At 52.0% G+C, this 20,023-nt stretch overlaps 1 protein-coding gene across 8 annotated transcripts in view; it reads left to right on the top strand.

Annotated features, from left to right (window-relative positions):
• SRCIN1 (SRC kinase signaling inhibitor 1) overlaps window positions 1–20,023 on the top strand; it is a 75,172-nt gene that overhangs the window by 51,737 nt on the left and 3,412 nt on the right. For 2 of the 8 annotated variants that reach the window (XM_060203604.1, XM_060203608.1), the window contains 9 exons: window positions 2,480–2,610; window positions 2,701–2,848; window positions 3,810–4,056; window positions 4,518–4,752; window positions 6,254–6,408; window positions 6,716–6,868; window positions 7,295–7,417; window positions 10,930–11,076; window positions 15,038–15,528. In XM_060203604.1, coding sequence (XP_060059587.1) covers window positions 2,480–2,610; window positions 2,701–2,848; window positions 3,810–4,056; window positions 4,518–4,752; window positions 6,254–6,408; window positions 6,716–6,868; window positions 7,295–7,417; window positions 10,930–11,076; window positions 15,038–15,307 — 1,609 coding nt within the window. In that variant the 3' untranslated portion in view covers window positions 15,308–15,528. Of the gene's footprint in view, window positions 1–2,479; window positions 2,611–2,700; window positions 2,849–3,809; window positions 4,057–4,517; window positions 4,753–6,253; window positions 6,409–6,715; window positions 6,869–7,294; window positions 7,418–9,637; window positions 10,217–10,929; window positions 11,077–15,037; window positions 15,529–19,873; window positions 19,908–20,023 lie in introns of those variants that run through there. The other 6 variants (XM_060203605.1, XM_060203606.1, XM_060203607.1 and 3 more) reach the window with 4 other exon arrangements.

The following is a 20,023-nucleotide window of genomic DNA, read 5'->3' on the forward strand; positions in this document are numbered from 1 at the left end:
GAGAGGACTTAGTAGGACCGTGGATGGCTGTAGAGTGATAAGAGTCTAGAACAGAAGTGAGATGCAGCAGAACATGACTGAAGTCACACATGAGTAGATCACATTTTTGCCACACAAGTCTTGCATGAGTTTCATCATTGTTTTGCTATTTAGTGCCATACCCTTCGTGATCTTTAGGGTAAGCAGTGCTAACAATTGTGTGATGGTCAGCAGTTGTAGAGATGGTCTTTCCTATTCATGAGTATTGGTGGATTGTTGGAATGATGCTGCTTCATGCAGTCATTCAGGGGCCCAGGGTGATGGAAGACTTGCCATCTTCAACAGCTGCCTCCTAGGATCTCCTAGAGGTAGAGATAAGTAAGGGGGAAAAGCATGGAAGTGCTTACAAAGGCGAGTTTTCTTACTTACTTATTTTTATTTGATAGGACAGAGAGAAATTGAGAGTTAAAGGAGGGGGGTAGAGAGGAAGGGAGAGAGAAAGAGAGACACTTGCTTCACTGTTTGTGAAGTGTCTGCTCAACAGGTTGGACCAGAGGCTTGAACTCCAGTCCTTGTGCATGGTAATGTGTGTGCTCTGCTGGGTGCGCCACCACAGGCAGGTTTTCTGGGCTAGGTCTGGAAGCAGCATGTGCCCCTTCACACATACTACAATTGTTCAGGCCTCAGTAGCCACCTTCAAATGTCCACCTTCACTCCTAACTGCAAGGGAAGTGGGGGAATACAGCCTAGTGTCCGAGCTGGTGTTTATGTGTCAACCAAGGCTAATACAGGCCTCCCCTTGAGGACTTGCTGTGGGGGTGAAGCGGGGTGATATAAGTGAGGGGCTGGACGTGACACCTGGCATGTGGTAAACACTTCACACGAGACAGCTCCTTCAACGGCAGCGCCGAGTGAGTCATGGGAGTTTGTCCTCAGCTCCACCGCTGTCTCTCTTTTCACCTTCTTGTTGGATGATGTGTGAGGCATGCTGATAAGATTTGCTGATGACACAGAGCTAAAAGGGAAGCAAATCTGTTGGATGGTTAAGCTGAGATGCGAAAGTTGTTCCCACCCAGATCATTGAGCTGAAATCCGGAAGATGGGATCTGACAGAAATGCATGTAAAGGCCCACATGTGGGTCAGCAGTGTCAGTGATTCAAGTACCGGATTGAGATGACCTACCTGGACAGATTCTTCTTTCACTTACTATTAATTCCACAATTATTTGCTGCACAGCTCTGCTGCAGGCACTGTTCCAGGTGCTGGGAGTCAGAGATAAATCCAGAAAGCATAGTTCCTTCCTGCCTGGGGCTAGTGGTCTAGAGTACACAGTCCAACTAGAGTCAAGTAGGAACTCTAGTGATTTTTCTCCCATCCCCAACCCTATAGTAGGGAGAGTGGGGAATAGGCTCCCACTGAGACATGAGATGAATGGAAATTAGGTGTGTGTGTGTGCGTGTGCGTGTGCGTGTGCGTGTGTGTGTGTTGTATAAGGGAATGGACTGTGCTAGGCAGAGGAAGTGGTGTTATAAAAACCCAGACAGTAGTAGCACATATAAGGACCTCTAAGATTTTATAGACGGTTCTAAACAGAGCAAGCCATAAAGGCAAGAAAAAGGGGTTGCAGGGAGTCAGGCGGTAGCGCAGCGGGTTAAGTGCACGTGGTGCAAAGCGCAAGGACCGGCGTAAGGGTCCTGGTTCGAGCCCCCGGCTCCCCACCTGCAGGGGAGTCGCTTCACAGGCAGTGAAGCAGGTCTTCAGGTGTCTATCTTTCTCTCCCCATCTCTGTCTTCCCCTCCTCTCTCCATTTCTCTCTGTCCTATCCAACAATGACATCAAGAACAACAATAATAACTGCAACAATAAAACAAGGGCAACAAAAAGAAAGAAAGAAAGAAAGAAAGAAAGAAAGAAAGAAAGAAAGAAAGAAAGAAAGAAAAGGGGTTGCAATTAGAGGAAAACGGGCAGCCCTAAGCCTGCTTTTTTTTTTTTTTTTTTACTTCAGGGTTATCACTGGGGCTTGGTGCCAACACTATGAATCCACAGCTCCTAGAGGCTATTTTTTCCTTTTAAAAATTCATTTTAGAATGATATGAGGTTTCCAAGAACCAAGCTCAGTATAAACCAGTTGAAAACAGCAAGCAGCTTTTGTCCCCAAGAAAAGATTCTGAGTATCTAGATCTTTTGAGAAAAGGTAGAGGGGGTCCCTTGAGGGTCATGTGCTCTGATGTTTCCTGGCAGAATGAGAACCAGAGGCTGCAGGTTATAATAAAGATACTTAAGATCTGAATCTCACCAGGGAGGTCCCAGGATGTCTGTTAGGGAGCATTTTTGAAGTCTCACCACTGAGGATGGGGGTTTCTGTCTTCATTTGGGCCTGTGACCTAGTGATAACTTTAAATTTTGATCTGACTGATGGTTTAATTTCTTTCTAGCTAACCAATTTCAGGGGGCTGGGCTGGGGCCAGAGGGGCTGAGAGGGTCTCTCTGTGGCTGCAGTGATCTGGAGAAGTCAGTGGAGAAGATCCAGAGAGATGTGTCCCACAACCACCGGCTGGTCCCTGGGCCTGAGCTGGAGGAGAAGGCACTGGTGCTGAAGCAGCTTGGAGAGACACTGACTGAGCTCAAAGGTGAGGCTGGGGGCAGGGTCTCTGCCATAGCGCTACCTCTACCCCACCCTGTCCTGCTCCCCAGCTGATGCTCCCTGCCCTGCCCCTCAGCTCACTTCCCAGGCCTGCAGAGCAAGATGCGGGTGGTGCTGCGCGTGGAGGTGGAAGCCGTCAAGTTCCTGAAGGAGGAGCCCCAGCGCCTAGATGGGCTGCTCAAGCGCTGCCGTGGGGTCACTGACACACTGGCTCAGATCCGAAGGTCAGTCCATCCCTGCTCTTTCTCCTTTTTAACATTTTAACTTTTAAAAGTAAATGAGGGAGTCGGGCAGTACGTGGCGCAAAGTGCAAGGACTGGCATAAGAAGCCCCTGGCTCCCCACCTGCAGGGGAGTCGCTTCACAGGCGGTGAAGCAGGTCTGCAGGTGTCTATCTTTCTCTCCCCCTCTCTGCCTTCCCCTCCTCTCTCCATTTCTCTCTGTCCTATCTAACAATGACGACATCAATAACAACAACAATAACTACTACAATAAAACAACAAAGGGAATAAATAAATATTTTTTAAAGTAAATGAATTTATTTATTTATTTATTGAATAGAGACAGTCAGAGGGCAGGGGTAGATAGCATAATGGTTATGCAAACAAATTCTCATGCTCTGAAGTCTCAGGTTCAATCCCCTGCACCACCACGAGCCAGAGCTGAGCAGTGCTCTGGTTAAAAAAAAGAAAGAAAAAAAAAAGAGAGAGAGAGAGGCAGAGAGAAATTGTTAGGGAAGGGGAGAGGGAAAAAGAGAGATATTGGCAACACTTCTTCACTGCCCATGGAGCTTTCTGTGGTAGGTGGGGCCAGGGGCTTGAACCCAGGTTCTTGAGCATGGTAGTATGTTCACTATACTAGATGCACTGACCCCTATCTCTGCTCACTTATCTTGACCTGCACTGTCCCCTGGAGTCATTGAGTAGCTCAGTGCTATAGCCAGCCTGTGCCCCACAGTGGCCCCACCATGTGCTGGCTGGTGGTGCCCTCCACCCTGTCCTGTGAGCCCCTGCATGCTGTGACTCCTTTCTCTGCATCAGCCACCCCTTCCCAGGCCCTTCTGTCTTCCTTGCAAAAGTCCAGAGCCCTCCTTACACCATTCCTCCTTAGGACCAGTCTTCTTCCCATGTCCCCCCCCACTCATCCCCATTTATCTAAAGACTGCTCCTGATTCTCTACATTTCAGGCAAGTGGATGAGGGCTTGTGGCCACCCCCCAACAACCTCCTGAATCAGTCCCCCAAGAAGGTGATGGCCGAGACTGACTTCAGCAAGAACTTGGAGTTTGAAATGCCACCTCCCAGCCCTCTGATAAGTCTCCATGAGCTGAGTGGACCCACTGAAGGGGTCCCTCCTGTCCCCAAGGGGAGCAACCCTACCAAAGTCCTGGACACTTCTGGCAAGAGAAGCATGGACAAGGCTGTGTCTGTTGAGGTGCTGGACTCTGGATTAGGGAGTGGGGTACTTGAGCTAACTTCACATCTGAGGGAGGGTGAGAGTGGCCACATGTGAGTCCTACATGCTGGGAGAGGAGAGTCAATTCCCTCACACCTCACAGAAGTCAGAGAAGCACACAAAGAGTGACAGCCCTGGTAGACAGAAAAACATATGCAAAATCTATAATAATGAAAGCCATGTGGTGTTAATATGTGATCAGTGAAACAGAATCTCAATATATTAAGAGAGTAGGCATACAGTGAAAGTAGCTTTCCAGTTTCCTGGAGAAAGTGGCCAATGTCCAAGAAGTCTGAGGGCCCTGCAGGGCCAACTGAACATGAGACTCCCTTCCTGTCCTTTGCATGTATGAGGCTAGGAGCGTGTAAGTGAGGGAACTGAAGAGCCAAGACCCAAGTAGGCCAGCCCTTCAGTCCTGACTCCTGTCACTTTGTCTCCAGGCTGCTGAGCGGGACTGGGAGGAGAAACGGGCAGCCCTGACCCAGTACAGTGCTAAGGACATCAACCGGCTGCTGGAAGAGACACAGGCGGAGTTGCTGAAGGCCATCCCTGATCTGGACTGTGCGAGCAAGGTCCACCCGGGTGTGGCCCCCACGCCTGACCACAAGCCCCCCAAAGTCCCCCATGGTCAGAAGACAGCTCCCAGAACGGAGCCCAGCGGGAGGAGGGGCTCAGGTATGGGGCAGGTAGAAGAGCCCAGAGGAGGTTGCCCCCTCCCCAGGAGCTCCCGGGTCGAGGGGGGAAGCCCGTGGGCTGGAAGTCCCTGTGGCCAGGTTGCCTGGGCAGGCAGGTGCTGGCACCTCTGCAGCCAGGTCCTTGGTCTCCAAAAGGAAACCCTGCACTCTGTACAAGCATTCTCCAGTCCATAGCGGACCACAGAAGGCCACTGCGTGCACATCCTCACTGAGCCTGAGCCGGGCGCACTGGGTCCATTCATAGAGACTGTGCTCCCAGAGGCTTTGGGGCCTGAAGGGGAGGCAGAACTTCATCTCTGAAATGGCAGCCATCATCCATTAATTGACACACTTGTGTACTAAGCACCTACTGTGTGCTAGCTGCTCAGGATGAGATTCGAAATTGCTTACTTTTAGGGCACTTCAGATGTATTCAGACAGTAGAACTAAGCCTTATGTTTACCAAGCAGTTATCATGTGACAAGAATGCAAAGTGCTTTCTGTGTACCAGTCCTTATAATTTCACAACCACCCAGAAGGCAATTATAGTAATTATTCTCATTTTACAGGTGAGGGAGAGTAAGGTGCAAATTGCTTAAGTGATATGTCCCATTCAGTACACATTGTATAAAGCAGAAATAGAATGCAGGTGCTAACTGTAATGTCAGTGGTGGCCATGAGGGGACGGACGGGAGCTTCTCAGAAGAGAGAACTTTCCACTGGGGTCTTGAAAACAAGTAAGTGAGTAGGTGTGTCCCTGGCTTGTGAGAGAAGGGCATTCCAGGGAGTGCTAGTGCAGATGCCTGGAGGGTGTGTGTGTGGTGTTGCCAAGCTGGGTCTGTGCCAGGGCAAACAGAGCAGAAAGATTGGCAAGTGCAGAAACCGCTGAGCCAAGGAGCTTGGGTAAGGGTAGAGGTAATTGGAAGCCACTGGAGATCAAAAGCAAAAGAGTGTCAGCTTCCAGTGACATTTTTGCAGGTTGCCTTGGAAACAGTCTCTAGTCACCCCTTCCTCCCTAGCCCACCCTCCCACCCCTCTTTAGAACTGTAGGGAAAAGAGGGCCTAGAGGGTAAGGACAGACTCTTGCAATATTTTACCAGTCTAATGGGGACAAGATGGCTCTCCGTACTAGGACAGGGACTAAGGGTTGGGGGTAGGGGGTGGGAAGGGGATGGATTAGAACAGTGCTTCTCAGACTTGGATGTGCATATGATGTCACTGTGGGTTCTGTTCAAAAGTGGATACTGATTCAGCAGCTCTGGCTGAAGCCCGAGCTTCTGCCTTTCTAATAAACATCTGGGCGTGTCCTGTGCTGCTGGCTCAGGGACCAGCCTCTGGGGAGTAAGAAAAGAGAGTCTACACGGTGTGGAGAGATGGATTGCAGAGGGAGATAGAACAGGAGGGAAAGACCTGTGTCTTCTCCACTCCTCCCTGGTGTCAGCTGTAGCTCACAGGCTCCTGGACAGTAGGTGACCTGACAGCTAGCCTTTAATTGTCTGCAGATGAACTTACGGTGCCCCGCTACCGCACAGAGAAGCCCTCAAAGTCTCCTCCGCCACCCCCTCCCCGCCGGAGCTTCCCCTCCTCTCATGGCCTAACCACCACACGCACAGGGGAGGTTGTGGTCACCAGCAAGAAGGACTCGGCCTTCATCAAGGTACCATCCCCACCTTGGGCAAAAGATGAGGGGGTTGAGCTTGGGGGGGTTGTGCCTGAGACAACCTCTGGAGACCCTGTGGCAGGCCTCCCTCTCTGGAGAAATAGAGGGATAAGAGGGGATTGGCCAGTGGTGATTACACCTGCCAGGCTTGGAATCTTGCTGTGGGGAGGCTGCCATCTTGGCAAGGGACAGAGGGGATGGCAAATGAAGAGATGGAGTTGGTGGGAGATAATTGGGGGCTTAGGACGTGAGCCAGTGCTCGAGGCAGCCAGAGCCTGGTCTCCACGGGGCCTGGGTATTGCAGAAGGCTGAATCCGAGGAGCTGGAAGTACAGAAGCCACAGGTGAAACTGCGCCGGACAGTGTCGGAGGTGGTGCGCCCAGCCTCCACGCCTCCCATCATGGCCTCTGCCATTAAGGATGAGGATGACGAGGACCGCATCATCGCAGAGTTGGAGGTGCGTGGGATACTCGTGGCCCTGTATCAGCCAGACCCCTCCCCTTGCCCTAATGAGCTGACCTCAGTTCCCCAAGACCCCACTGTGCTGAGACCCACCTCCCCAAATGTTTTGAGAACAAAGCGCTTTAGCAGAGTGCTCTGTCTCCCTCAGACACCTTCAGACCCAAGTGCTTTGAGCCCCTTTCAGTGCTGTAAGCCACCCTTATTCAAGCATTCTCAGCCCCCTCAACCCTTCCCGTACCCTGGGACTAGATTCCCTGGAGCCTCTGTGGCAAGTGACATACTGGAGAGTATGGTGATGAGTGGCCAAGGAGTGAGGTGGGGTGCCAACCCTGGCCAGTCCTCTCTGCTGATGCCAGAGCCCTAGGCTTGCAGCATACCTGTACTCCCTCCTCCAAACCTTCCTCCACCTTCTGCTCCCCAGGTGTTTGAGAGAAGCTCAGTGTCTTCTCTCCCCCCTACGCCCCGCCGCCAGCCGATCCCCACCTTGCTGTCCCCCCAGGACCTGGGGTCCTCCGGGGTCTCAGCCCCAGGCCCCACATGGAAGGTAACGGGCTGCCCGCCACCAGCACCTCTCACAGCTCTCTCTGCCTGTGCCTCCACAGCTTCCTCTCTGCACCTGTCATGCTAACCTGCTAGAACACTAGTCACGGCCCTTAGTCCCCACCACTGCCACAACCTAACTCCCAAGAACTCATCCCCTCCCTCTACCCCCAATCCAAAGATGGGTACAACCCTTCCTTCCCTCTTGGAAATGCTAGCAGGCCCTTGGCTCTGCATTTTCTTCTCTCCCAGACTTGGCCCTCAGCCCGAGATGGTCTGTTTTGCCTTGATCTGAGACTAGATTTTGGATCTTGCTCACGAGTCCAACTCCAAGTCTGACTTTTTCCTGAGCCCTTGCTTAGGACCCACCTGCAACTCTGATGCCTGTGCCATGTGAGGCTCCACATCTCCTACCAGAGCCCAGGCCTTGTGCCTGGGACCAGGGTGCCTGAGATCAGGTGGAAGGTTCATCTCCAAAGCAGCTGCCCTCAATCCCGGGGCTCCCTCTTGCCCTTCTGTTCAGGGAGGTCGGATTGGAAGAGACCCTGCCCTTCCTTGGCTGCTGGTTCTGCATCTTTCGGCATTAGGAGCTTCTTCCTTCTAACTTCAGCCTTGCTGCTCTCCTGCCGCACTGACTTCCTCTTTCTTGGGAATTGGGGTGAACCTGCTGTCTGCATCCCCAGGGGCCTGTGCTTGGGGAGGAGGAGCTGAGTGGGGGGTGGGCTGGGAGCTGCTCCCTGTGCTCAGTAGATTGGGGCAGGAATGCCGCTGGCCAGGGGAGAGTGGTCTCTCGAGCACCAGAGAGCTCCTCTGCCTCTCTGATTCTCTTTGGCCTGTGGTGGATGCCACACTGGCTGCCACCAGATTTATGGCCTGGCATGAGTTCTGGAGGTGCCTTGTCTCCCAGGCCAGGAAGAGTAGACAGGCACCAGACGGGGACAGAGCTATGTTCTGGGCAGAGCAGCCCCAGGGTGAACAGTATGGAAGGGGTGCTCCCCAGACTGGCTGTGCCCTCGGCTCCTTGGCCCACTGTATCCAGCCCCTGCCCCCTTTCTGGCCTGGGGAGCCAGCCCTGAAGGAGCCCAGTGGGCAAAGCCCCTCTGTTGGCCTCTGGGGGCCTGCCTGACCCTCTGCATCCTGAGGCACCATCGGGCAGTGGAGCTGGGCAGGCATGGGGTGCCTCTCTGCTTTCCCAGTCTGCACCCCACACTTCAAGGTAAGCAGGTGGCAGGGCTTCTGGGTTTCCTGCCTTGGGAGGGGGGCATCTCACGTCCATGCTGCCTCCCTTACAAACCTCCCCCTGCTTCCTTAGTGGAAAGAGAACTGTACTTGGAGCCAGACTGCCTAGGTTCAAGTCCTAGTTCCACCACTGACTAGCTAAGGGGGAATCATGTCACCCCTCACCCTTGGTTCCTATAAAGTAGGGGAGAGGACAGTGCTAGCCATTCCCTGGTGGCAGGAAGGATTCCAGATGAAGACAAGTATGGCAGAGCCTGACATAAGGTCAGTGCTCAGAATTAGACCAGAGTCTTCAGAAGTTGGGTGACGATGGCTGGGGTTCTCCCTCTGTGCCTGCCATGTCCAGAACTGGTCTGCACATGCACAAGCAGATAGTCTGGCTTCTCCCAGTCTGTGTGCAGTAAGGACCTCAGCTGGATCCTGTGTGGTGGTGAGGCCCCTGGAGAGAGCTCACAGTAGTAGAGATCAGAGCCGGGAGCCTCTAGCCTGAGAGGGTAGCAGCCCCTCCCTAGGGGCCAGAGGCCACCACCTGGCCCTTGTCCCCATGTTGCTTCTGGTCTCAGGTGTTCAGTCAGATTCCACAGAGAGTACTAATGGAGTACTCACAGCATGCCGAGCGCCACTCTCAGCTCATCCGTGAGTTCACTTTCTGCCCTGGCAGACCCACGTCTGTGGACTGAGGCAGAGATGGCCAGGCTGCATTCACGGACATGTCCATAAGGCTTGCACCCAACCTTTAGCATGGGTGATAGGTTGAGTGGTATCTCTCTCAGAAACGGGGAGTCCCCAGGGTGTGATGGAAGTCCCTGAATTTTAGTCTCAACTTTGCCTCTAATTTGTTGGACAAACTCAGTCATGACCCTCCTCTCCCTCAATCTGCCTACCCATGAAGGAAAGGGTCTGGGCTCTACCACCTTCCCTCAGCTTGGAGTGTTTGGGTTTGCAGGGATCACACTTCGTCCTTCTCTTTCTTCTCCCTCCCCAGGCTGCCCCAGGCCCCAGGGTCTTCTGCGTCCCCCGGATCATCTTGACAGAATGTGCCCCTAGCTCTCCCTCTCCACCGGAAGCCAGGCTTGAAGCACCCAGTCTCAGGATGATCCCAACCCCAAGGCCCAGGACACTGGCGGGCAGTGGGAGGGGCTGGGATGGAGCACCAGGCCCACCAGGGGGTGTGGCAGGGCCCTCCCTTCCCAGGACCCACTTGATGCCTGAGAAGGAAGAGGCAGCACTGATGGTGAAGAAGTGTCTGACCTTGGGCTGCCACCCAGAAGAGAGAGGATCCCAGGGGCCCTGTCTTCTGGGACCAGCTCCAGGAAGGACTCAGGAGCCCTCTACCATTGAAGAGACCCCTGAGAACTCTGGACCTGATGCTCAGCCCCGAAACATGGAGTTTCAGGGCCAGCAAGCTTCTGGCGAAGGCTGTGCAGCAAGAGATTACCGTACCCGGCGTGTGGACAGTCTGGAAGAGACTCTCCGGGAACTAGAAGCCACCCTGAGCCAGATGGGCATGGATCCCACTGCGGGGCCCCCTGAAAGTCCCCCACCCATGCCCCCTATCCCCCAGGTGGCTGACTCCTCCCTGTCTTTCCATCCTGTCTTCATACTCCAGTCTTAGTCTTCCAAGCCGTTGGGAGTGGGGGTCTGCAGGATTGCCTCTCCAGCCTCTTCCTCCTGCCAGTCTGTTCTCCATTCCTACCTGCCTCCCTGGGGACCCGGCACCTGGAGGAGATGTGCGGACAGAACCCCAGGGTGGCTGGGAAGCTGGCCTACCCGGGGCTCTGCCCCCCCCCCCCACCTGGCAATGCCCGGAGCCTTCCCCTCTGCTCTGTATCTGGACATTCACAAATAAAGTTCTCTGTCCCTTCTCTACCTCCTGTTCCCCCCACCCAGTCTGACTCTCTGTCTCTGCCATTTCTCTGCCTGCGCCTCTGCTTCCCTAAAGCCCTTCTGGGCAAATCTGGTGCCTGGGGTGGCTCAGGGATTCCAGACTTGGCCCTCTCCAGAGAGACATCACCCCCACCCCACCAGAGTAAGACGCAGCCTGGGGCTGCTGATCCTTCAGTTCATTTTGGGAGGTGCTGGGGATTCAGCTGAGAGCCTCCCCCACCGTCCTTCTCTGTAGGGAGGCCCTCAAACTGGCCTCTGAGTGTGAGGTGTGGGGCCCGGGAGGAGTCCCCCAGGCCTCAAGGAACCCCACCGGGGAACTGTGCCTGGGGTTCCTGCATGATTCCACACCACATGGGGTCCTTCATGCCTGACCCTCTTCCTTCTCCGCAGAGTGGTGGTGGCAGTGTGCCACCCATGAAGGTGGTGACTCCGGGGGCCTCTCGCCTGAAAGCAGCCCAGGGCCAAACAGGCAGCCCCGACAAAGGCAAGCACGGCAAGCAGAGGGCCGAGTACATGCGGATCCAGGCCCAGCAGCAGGTAAGCCTGGGCACCTTGGGGGCACACACTCCACCCCAGTGCTGTGTACTGGGCATCTCCTGCCAGTGTTTCTGTAACCACCTTACCACTCACTGCCCAGAGAGATGCCTCCTGCCAGGACAGCCCCTCCAGTTCCCTGAACCATCCTCTCCCTCCTGCCTGTAACCCCAGGACTCTGAATCTGGTTGAGAGCAGATCCTACACACCTCCCTTATCAGGAAGCCCCTGGTTCAGGGCCAGAGAGAGTCTTCTCCTCAGTGCTCCTCGATCCCTTCTGAAGGCCTGGTCTGCCTGAGGTGTGGGAGGGGTCTTGTCTTTCAACTTCTGATCCTTTCCTCCTCCTTTCTCTGCCTCAGGTCATACCTGTTTTGTCTCTCCCCCCTCCCAGTGCCCTCACCCACCCATCTTAGCCTCCCTCTTAGCTTTTTTTTTTTTAAGGATGTATTTATGTATTAATGAGAGAGAGAGAGAGAGAATCGGAGTATCACTCTAACATATGTAATGCTGGGTATCAAGTTTAGGACCTCATGCTCAAGAGTCTGAGGCCTTGTCCACTGGCCATGCCATTTAGCTCTTGAGGTGTCTCCCAAGGAAGACACTGGTTTTTCATCTGTAAGTCTTGTATTTAGGTTTTCCATAGTTTCCCAGCCGACATTCAAAGAGGGGTGGTACTGTGGCCCCCAAGTGGCAGATTTGGAGACAGTATATAGAAATGACAGCCTTATGGGTGAGTCTTTTTACCCTGTGACCCTTGGTAAGGTCAGAGGTACCAGCTGGTCCTGGGCCTGGGTAGTAAGAGAGACTGGCTTAGTTGAGTATATATTCTTTTTTTAAAAATTTAATTAATTTATTTGTTCCCTTTTGTTGCCCTTGATGTTTTATTGTTGTAGTTACTATTGTTGTTGTTATTGACATCATCGTTGTTGGATAGGACAGAGAGAAATGGAGAGAGGAAGGGAAGACAGAGAGGGGGAGAGAAAGACAGACACCTGCAGACCTGCTTCACTGCCTGTGAAGCGACTCCCCTGCAGGTGGGGAGCCGGGGGCTCGAACCGGGATCCTTCTGCCAGTCCTTGTGCTTTGCACCAAGTGCACTTAACCCGCTGTGCTACTGCCTGACTCCCAAGTATAAATTTCTGAGCCATCCTTGTATGCCATGCCTTTTCTGGACGCCGGGTGGAAATGGGGCCTGTGAAATGCCCCCATGTTGTGACTTGAAGAAGGTTCTATGCTCAGATGGACAGGCCCTGCCACCTACTTTACCGATGAAGGGCCCTCAAAGAAGGGAAAGAGTCTCCCCAGAGTACACTGCAAGATGACATGGAGCCAGGTGTGGGGCCCCAGAGCCCCGGTCCTCCCCTCCACATGCCCTCGGCAGCCCTGGGTTTCCTGAGACTCTGGTAGAGGTAGGCCATCCCACCCCCTGACCAGCCTCTCCTCACTCACCCCTCACCTTCTCAGAGCTCCAGATACAGCCTACAAACCTTCCTCTCACTTCTGCCGGCTCCATGGTGGATTATTCCCCTCATCCTGTGAAAACTAGTTCCTCCTTTAGCTAAAAGGAGGCGTGGATGTTATTGGGGGGCTTCCTAGTACCAGGCACACATGTGCTCTCATTCTATACCTCTCCAAGGAAGGCCCTTACTATCCCCACATGGCAGATAGGGGAAACTGAAGCTCTAAATGTGAAGCTCTCTATGTGAAGTCACATAGCTCATGAGTGGTGGAGTGGGATTCAGGTGCAGACATACATCTTCAGCTAGCAGCACTGTCTCTGTCCCACTATCTCTCACCCTGACATCACTTCACTCCCCCAGCGCCCTGCTTTTCCTCCTGATGTCTTCTCTCCTGCCCACAGCTCAGTGCCACTGCCTCCATGCAGTCTTCCATTCATGCTTCATCCCACCTACCTCTAGTCTTCACTCCGAACTGGGCTCCAAGGGCACTTCACTACATGCTCACTCTGCCTCTGCAGCACACACACACACAGACACAGACACACACACACACACACACACACACACTCCCTCTTTCCAGTTTGTGTAGACTCCCTTTCCTTGACATCTCCCCCCATCCTCCCCTGACCCTCCTGACGGCCTACTGGGCGTTTCCCCTCTGCCCACCTCTCAGGTTCACCTGGTTCCTCATGCCACACACGCACCATCTGTCCTGCCTGATCCCTGTTCTGAGCTCCAGCCTGCCCCAACTGCTTTCCCCTCAGGAAATGTCACCCGCCCCCAGGCAGCCGCCCACGTATGCCTCTCCCTCACCTAAATATACAAAATTCTCTTCTCTCTACACTGCAGTGGCTGGTCTGCTGGCTCTTTCTCATCTCTGCTTTTTTCTAGTAGTCTTAACAATGTTTTTCCTTAATACAGTAAGCCATGTTCCATGTGGGTAAGTTAAAAAGTAAAAATATAAAAAGGTAGGGGATGATTATGTCATGCCTCACTACCTAAACACAGGTCCTTCAAAGATCTCTGGGATTTCTGTCACCTCACACCTGTTTTCCCCAACCTTGGTGGGAAGGAGTGGGGGATGGGTATACGAAAACAGCACCCAGCTCAAAACCCCGGCCCTGCTGGGGAGAAAACACAACCCTTCATGTGGTGACCAGGCTTCATGCCTAACTCAGCCCCTCTGCCCTTCACACTGCATCACACACCTAACCTTCTGTCTTCGGCCCAGATGCTGCTCAACAGCCACTTGTCAGTGACCTTGGCCAGCCCTCTGCTTTTATTTATTTATTCATCTATTTATTTATTTATTTATTTATAAAAAGGAAACACTGACAAAGCCATAGGATAAGAGGGGTACAACTCCACACAATTCCCACCACCAGAACTCCGTATCCCAACCTCTCCCCTGATAGCTTTCCTATTCTTTAACCCTCTGGGAATATGGACCCAAGGTCATTGTGGCTTGCAGAAGGTTGAAGGTCTGGCTTCTGTAATTGCTTCCCCGCTGAACATGGGCATTGACAGGTCGGTCCATACTCCCAACCTGTCTCTCTCTTTCCCTAGTAGGGTGAGTCTCTGGGGAAACGGAGCTCCAGGACACATTGGTAGGGTTGTCTGTCCAGGGAAGTCTGGTCGGCATCCTTCTAGCATCTGGAATCTGGTGGCTGAAAAGAGAGTTAACATACAAAGCCAGACAAATTGTTGAACAAGCCCTCTGCTTTTTCCAGGCTCTTTCTTCAAGACAACAGGGGGGACGAAAGCCCAGCAGCAGGGTTCTTGAGCTCATCTCATATAGGGTGTGGTGAAGAACTTTCTGTTGTTTAATTTTTCTGTTTTTGTTTTGTTTTGTCTTTTTGTTACTGAGACGTCTAAAAAATATGTTTAAAGATTTTATTTAGGGTGGGGGTAGATAGCATAATGGTCCTGCAAAGAGACTCTCATGCCTGAGGCTCCAAAGTCCCCTGCACCACCATAAGCCAGAGCTGAGCATTGCTCTGGTAAAAATAATAATAATAAAATTAAAATAATAATAATTTATTAATGAGAGAGAAAGGAGGGGAGAGAGAGAGGGAGAGAATCACAGCATCACTCTGGTACATGAACTGCCAGGGACTGAATTTATGACCTCATGCTGCTATCGTACTTTTTCTACCTGCACAATTCCCTTTTTTTTTTTTTACTTTATTTATTTTCCTTTTTGTTGCCCTTGTTGTCTTTTTATTGTTGTTGTGGTTATTATTGCTGTTATTGATGTCATTGTTAGATAGGACAGAGAGAAATGGAGAGAGGAGGGGAAGACAGAGAGGGGGAGAGAAAGACAGACACTCACAGACCTGCTTCCTGCCTGTGAAGCGACTGCCCTGCAAGTGGGGAGCCAGGGGCTCGAACTGGGATCCTTACGCCAGTCCTTGCACTTTGTGCCACCTGTGCTTAACCTGCTGCGCTACCGCCCAACTTCCCACAATTCCCTTTCAATCTCAGAGACAGAGAGAGACACACAGAGAGAAGAGACACAACAGAACCGCTCCACTGCTTGTGAAACTTCTCCTGTGCCATGTATGGTGCTCCTATGTGGTAGCGGAGGGCTTGAGCCCAGGCCCTGGTACATGGTAATGTGTGCACTCTACCAGGTGAGCCATCTCCTGGCTCCCCAGGAAAGAACTTTGAGGACCTTAATGTGCTTCTCTGTCCTTGTTTGGTCTGCACGGTTGTCAGGGACAGAACTGGGCAGAGAGCTATCCCAGAACAACAATCATGTTGTTCTGACATGATTGAACTGCTTTTGATAGTGAGGGTGAGGGGAAGAGAAGTGCAGGGCCAGAGACAGAGAAGTTCAGGAAGGGGGGGGGGGGGCTTGCAGGTGGATACTGCAGAAAAATCAAAGGAAATGATTGGAGGACAAGGCCTAGGGTATTGTGCTCGGTCCCAAGGATGGGATAAAGTCAGATGCCCATGGTACAAGGATCAAGAACTTGGTCCAGGTGTGAAATTGCACTAAGGCTGAAAAGTCTGTTGAACTCCTGGTGAGTCTCCAGTGGCTCCAGTAAGGAGGTTGCAGAGGGTTGAGGAAACTAACAGGGATGTTGGGGCACCCAGAGGCTAGTGAGCATAGGATATTGTCTCCCTGGGGAGTGGGGTAGGGAATCCAGAAAGATCAAGAGGACAGGAGCTGCTGCCTGTCACAAGCACCAAGGGGAGCAGGAATGGGGAGAAGCTTCTCTTTTTTTTAATTTTTAAAAATATTGACTCCCTTGTTGTTTTATTTATTATTTATTTATTTTTATTCATTTCCTTTTGTTGCCATTGGGTTTTTTTTTTATTGTTGTAGCTATTATTGTTGCTGATATTGATGTCGTTGTTGCTGGATAGGACAGAGAGAAATGGAGAGAGGTGGAGAAGACAGTAGGAGAGAAAGACAGACACCTGCAGACCTGCTTCACCACCTGTTAAGTGACTCCCCTGCAGGTGGGAGCCAGGGGCTTGAACCGGGATCTTTAAGCTGGTCCTAGCGCTTTGAGCCACCTGTGCTTAACCGGCTGTGCTACCGCCCAGCTCCCGTTGTTTTATTTTTTTGAAATAATTCTTTTATTTATTTATTATTATTTTTTATTTATTTTATATATTTATTCCCTTTTGTTGCCCTACCGTTGTTTTATTTTTGTAGTTATTATTTTTGTAGTTATTGATGTCGTCATTGTTGGATAGGACAGAGAAATGGAGAGAGGAGGGGAAGAGAAAGACAGACACCTGCAGACCAGGAGCCGGGGGCTCTAACTGGGATCCTTGCACTTAGTGCCACCTGCGCTTAACCTACTGCGCTACCGCCTGACTCCCAGGAGAAGCTTTTTCTTTACTTTTTAAAAATATTTATTTATTTATGGGAGTTGGGTAGTAGAAAGAGAGACACCTGCAGACCTGCTTCACCACCTGTGAATCGACTCCCCTGCAGGTGGGGAGCCGGGGGCTTGAACCGGGATCCTTACGCCAGTCTCTGCGCTTTGCACGATTTTGCTGTTTTAATGCCAGACTCTCTTGCTTTGGCAGGGAACATACCCCCGTGGGGATCTCCAAGTCTTGGTGAGATCACACTGGTGACAGTAGTGCTCTGAATAGAGCTTCAGAGAAGTAGCACTGGGCCTCGTGTATCAGTGCAAATTCTTTAGCTACAAGTAACTGAAACTGCAGTGCAAAATGGCCTCAGCAACCGGGGAAGGTATTATCTAACAAAACACGAAGTCTGGAAGCAAGGTGGTCCCTAGGCTGGGGGTTTCAGTAGCCTAGAGTTATCAGGACTTGAGTTCCTTTCACATTTCAGTCCTATGGGCCTGAATCATCCTCAGCCCCCTTGCTGGCTTCATCCCAGGGGCCTTGCTCACACAGATCTTTCTAGGAGTAGGAGAACCTTTCCCAGAAGACCCCTGTTGATATTGTCTGTTCTCATTGCTCCTAAATCAGACACTGGCAAGGAGGAAGGAATCCTGGAAGTTAGATTAGGACCCATGCCCCCTTTGGGTTGAGGAGAACCCCACCTCTCCTGAGAGCTCAGTGTCTGGGGCAACTAAAAAGGAAGAAAGGGATGTGGGCAGGGTGCAGCCTGGGAAGGGCTTGGTACACCAGGCTGCTTTATCTCCATATGGAAATCTATATAGTCAGCATGCTCAGGGCAGAGTGGGTGCTGGACTGATCCGTAGGAGCTGTGGGTGTGAGGTTTAGACTGCCCCATCTGAATGCCCCACATCTGTGAGGCATCTTGACACAAAGGTGAATAGTTCTGTTTCTCTGGACAGAATTGGGAGCAGCAGGGGAGTACTGACTGGTGACATGGAAGAGATACAAGCAGTGTGAAAATTGTAAGCAGCACAGGGCAGGGTCACCAAGTGCTGCTGATCCTGTTCCCTTTGCATCAGGAAAGTGGAGTTGGGGTGTCACTTAGGCTCAAGAGGGCTCTCCACAGCAGATGCTCACAGAGCAGCAGTAGGAGAACACCAGCCACTGTGTGACACGTGCTGATGTTTAAAGGTCTGGTCACTGGCTGTGGGAGAAGGAGGACATCACTCCACTGAGGACACACCACCTGAGCAAATACAGGAGCCAGCTGGTGGCTCCACCTGGAAGACAGGTTTCCCAAAGACCAAAGCTCAGAATAGACTCCTGACAAACATTAAAGGGAAGGGACAGAAGACGCTTTTAAGTAAAGAGCTGGGCTGAGAATAAAGAGGGTAGCCAGAAAGGGGCCAGGGATGTGGGGAGTTGTGTCAAGTGCTCCCCTCCCCTGGCTTTGGAAGCAGCTATGGAAGGATGGGGGGGAGGGCTGTGTGGAGTCTAGGCAGGTGACCAGCAAAGAAGAGCTCAGCTTCTCCTAACCGAGTTTGTCTCTAGGCCCCGTGAATAGGGCCAGGCCTGGAACAAGACTGGGCAAATGGAAGGACTGTGGCTAAGGCCCAGGACCTCTTGGTAGAGAATTGGCAGCCCTGGTAGAGAGCTGGGTAGCAGAGGACCCAGAGAGACAAATATAGACAGAGAGCAGCCTGGAAGACCTGCTCTGCATATGTGCACAGGGAACTGGAGATCAGCCACAGTGAAGGTAGGTTTGTGGCCTCCTCCTTCCCCTGGAGACACCACCTGGCTCTCCCTTTCTTAGTAGATAGAACCTATTCAGCAGTGGGAGACAGTGCAGGTCCTGGGAAATGGAGCGGCCCCACCTAGCCCTGATCTATAGGAGGGCTCTGTCAGTGTTAGAATGTTCCCAACCCACCTATTTCTGTCCTTTTTGTTTTTAATATTAGAACGACTTGAAAAACAAAATAAGAGAGAGAACCAGAGCCTCATTCTGGCACATGTGATGCTGAGGTTTGAACTCAGGACCTCATGCTTGAGTGTCCAATGCTCTAGCCACTGTGCCACCTCCCAGACCACTAGAAAGATTTTCTCTCCCCCCCCCCCACAGGAGGGGTGAACCACTGGCTTCTGGTGAGAATAGGGTTTGAACCTGAAGCTCTGTCAGTTTCAGAGTCCATGTACAGAGCCACTACACCAGGTTGGCACTCTGCAAAAGACTTTCCTCAAAGATATTTATCTGTTTTATGCGAGAGATACACCAGAGTACTGCTTCACAGTTTGTGATTTGAGGTGCTGGACATTAAACCTGGGGCCACATGCATGCATGCAAGCTTTTCCCGTTGAGCCACCTCCCTGTTCACTTTTCTGTTTTTCCTCTTCTTTTTTTTTTTCTTCTTCTTCTTCCTCCTCCTCTTCTTCTTCCTCCTCCTCCCCTCCTCCTCCTCCTTCTTCTCCTTCTCCATCTTCTTTTCCTCCATCTCCTCCTCCTCCTCCTATTTCTTCTCCCCCCCCCCCCATGAGGGCTTAACTAGGTTTTCCCCTTTAGTGATTCCACCACTTTTGGTGGGCTCTTCCTTTTTCCCCCTTAGGCAGTGGGTAAATGATGCTGAGAAGAGAGAGACAGAGAAAATGAAAAATACTTCAGCACCACTCCATTGCTTGTGAAGCTCCCCCTTTGCATGGCCCTCCCTTGTGGTGGCTGGGGCTCGAACCCCAGTCCTTGTGCATGAGTAGTGTGTGCTCTATAAGGTGAACTGTCTCCTGACTCTGTTATTTTTATTTTTTAAATCAAGTTAGTTGATTTCTCACACCAGTAGCTAATCAAGATCTAGGGACTATGACTACACCTACAGGGAGGAGACCCAGCCTGTCCTGTGCTGTCCGAATCCAGAGACTCTTGACAGCTGGTGGAGCACAGAAAATCCTGTGTCACTGGCCTGAAATGCAGCTTCCTGAGCCCATGCTGGAGATGGAGTGTGGAGCAGGGTCTAGGAATTTGATTTGTGATGCACACCCCTGAGGTGATGTAGACATTTCTGTGGCCACACCAAGCTCCAAGACTGAGTAGACAGATGAACTCAGAGAGTCTGCTGGGATGGGCAGTGCCTCTCAGCAGCTTTGAACAGAAAATACTTGTAGGGGGGGGGCAGGGGGGCATCCAACCTTGCCTGGGGGGTTGGGTGCAATGGTGGGCACCTTCTCTCCCACCTTCCCAGGGGTGTAGAGCTCTTTAGGGAAGGATAACCAGGGAGGACGAGCTCACTACAAGACCTAAGAATCAGCTTGCTGCAGAGGTTGGAGGTGCTCTGGCTGGGACCAGGCAGAGCTGCTTTCCTAAACCTCCCTGCACCAAGGGCTCACACCCCTGTGGCAGCTAACATTTCACTTTTTCTTTCTCCCCTTCCCTCCCCTGACCCCTCCTCAACCCCTGTCTGCCCGCCCTGGGCATGGTCTCCTTGTACTTCTCTCTCTCTCTTCCACCTTCTCTCTCCTATCAGTAACCACAGACCTATCCTCCCACCCAGTTTCCAGGTCCGTTGGTCCAACCCTATGCACCTCCCCCTTTCTGCCCCTGCTGTAGCCCCCACCTCTTGCCCCTGTCCCCAGATGCCTTCTAGTTTCTTCCATTTGTAGCTGATTTTCTCTTG

This window comes from Erinaceus europaeus, chromosome 12 (genome assembly GCF_950295315.1).
Source record: "Erinaceus europaeus chromosome 12, mEriEur2.1, whole genome shotgun sequence".
Lineage (NCBI taxonomy): Eukaryota > Metazoa > Chordata > Mammalia > Eulipotyphla > Erinaceidae > Erinaceus > Erinaceus europaeus.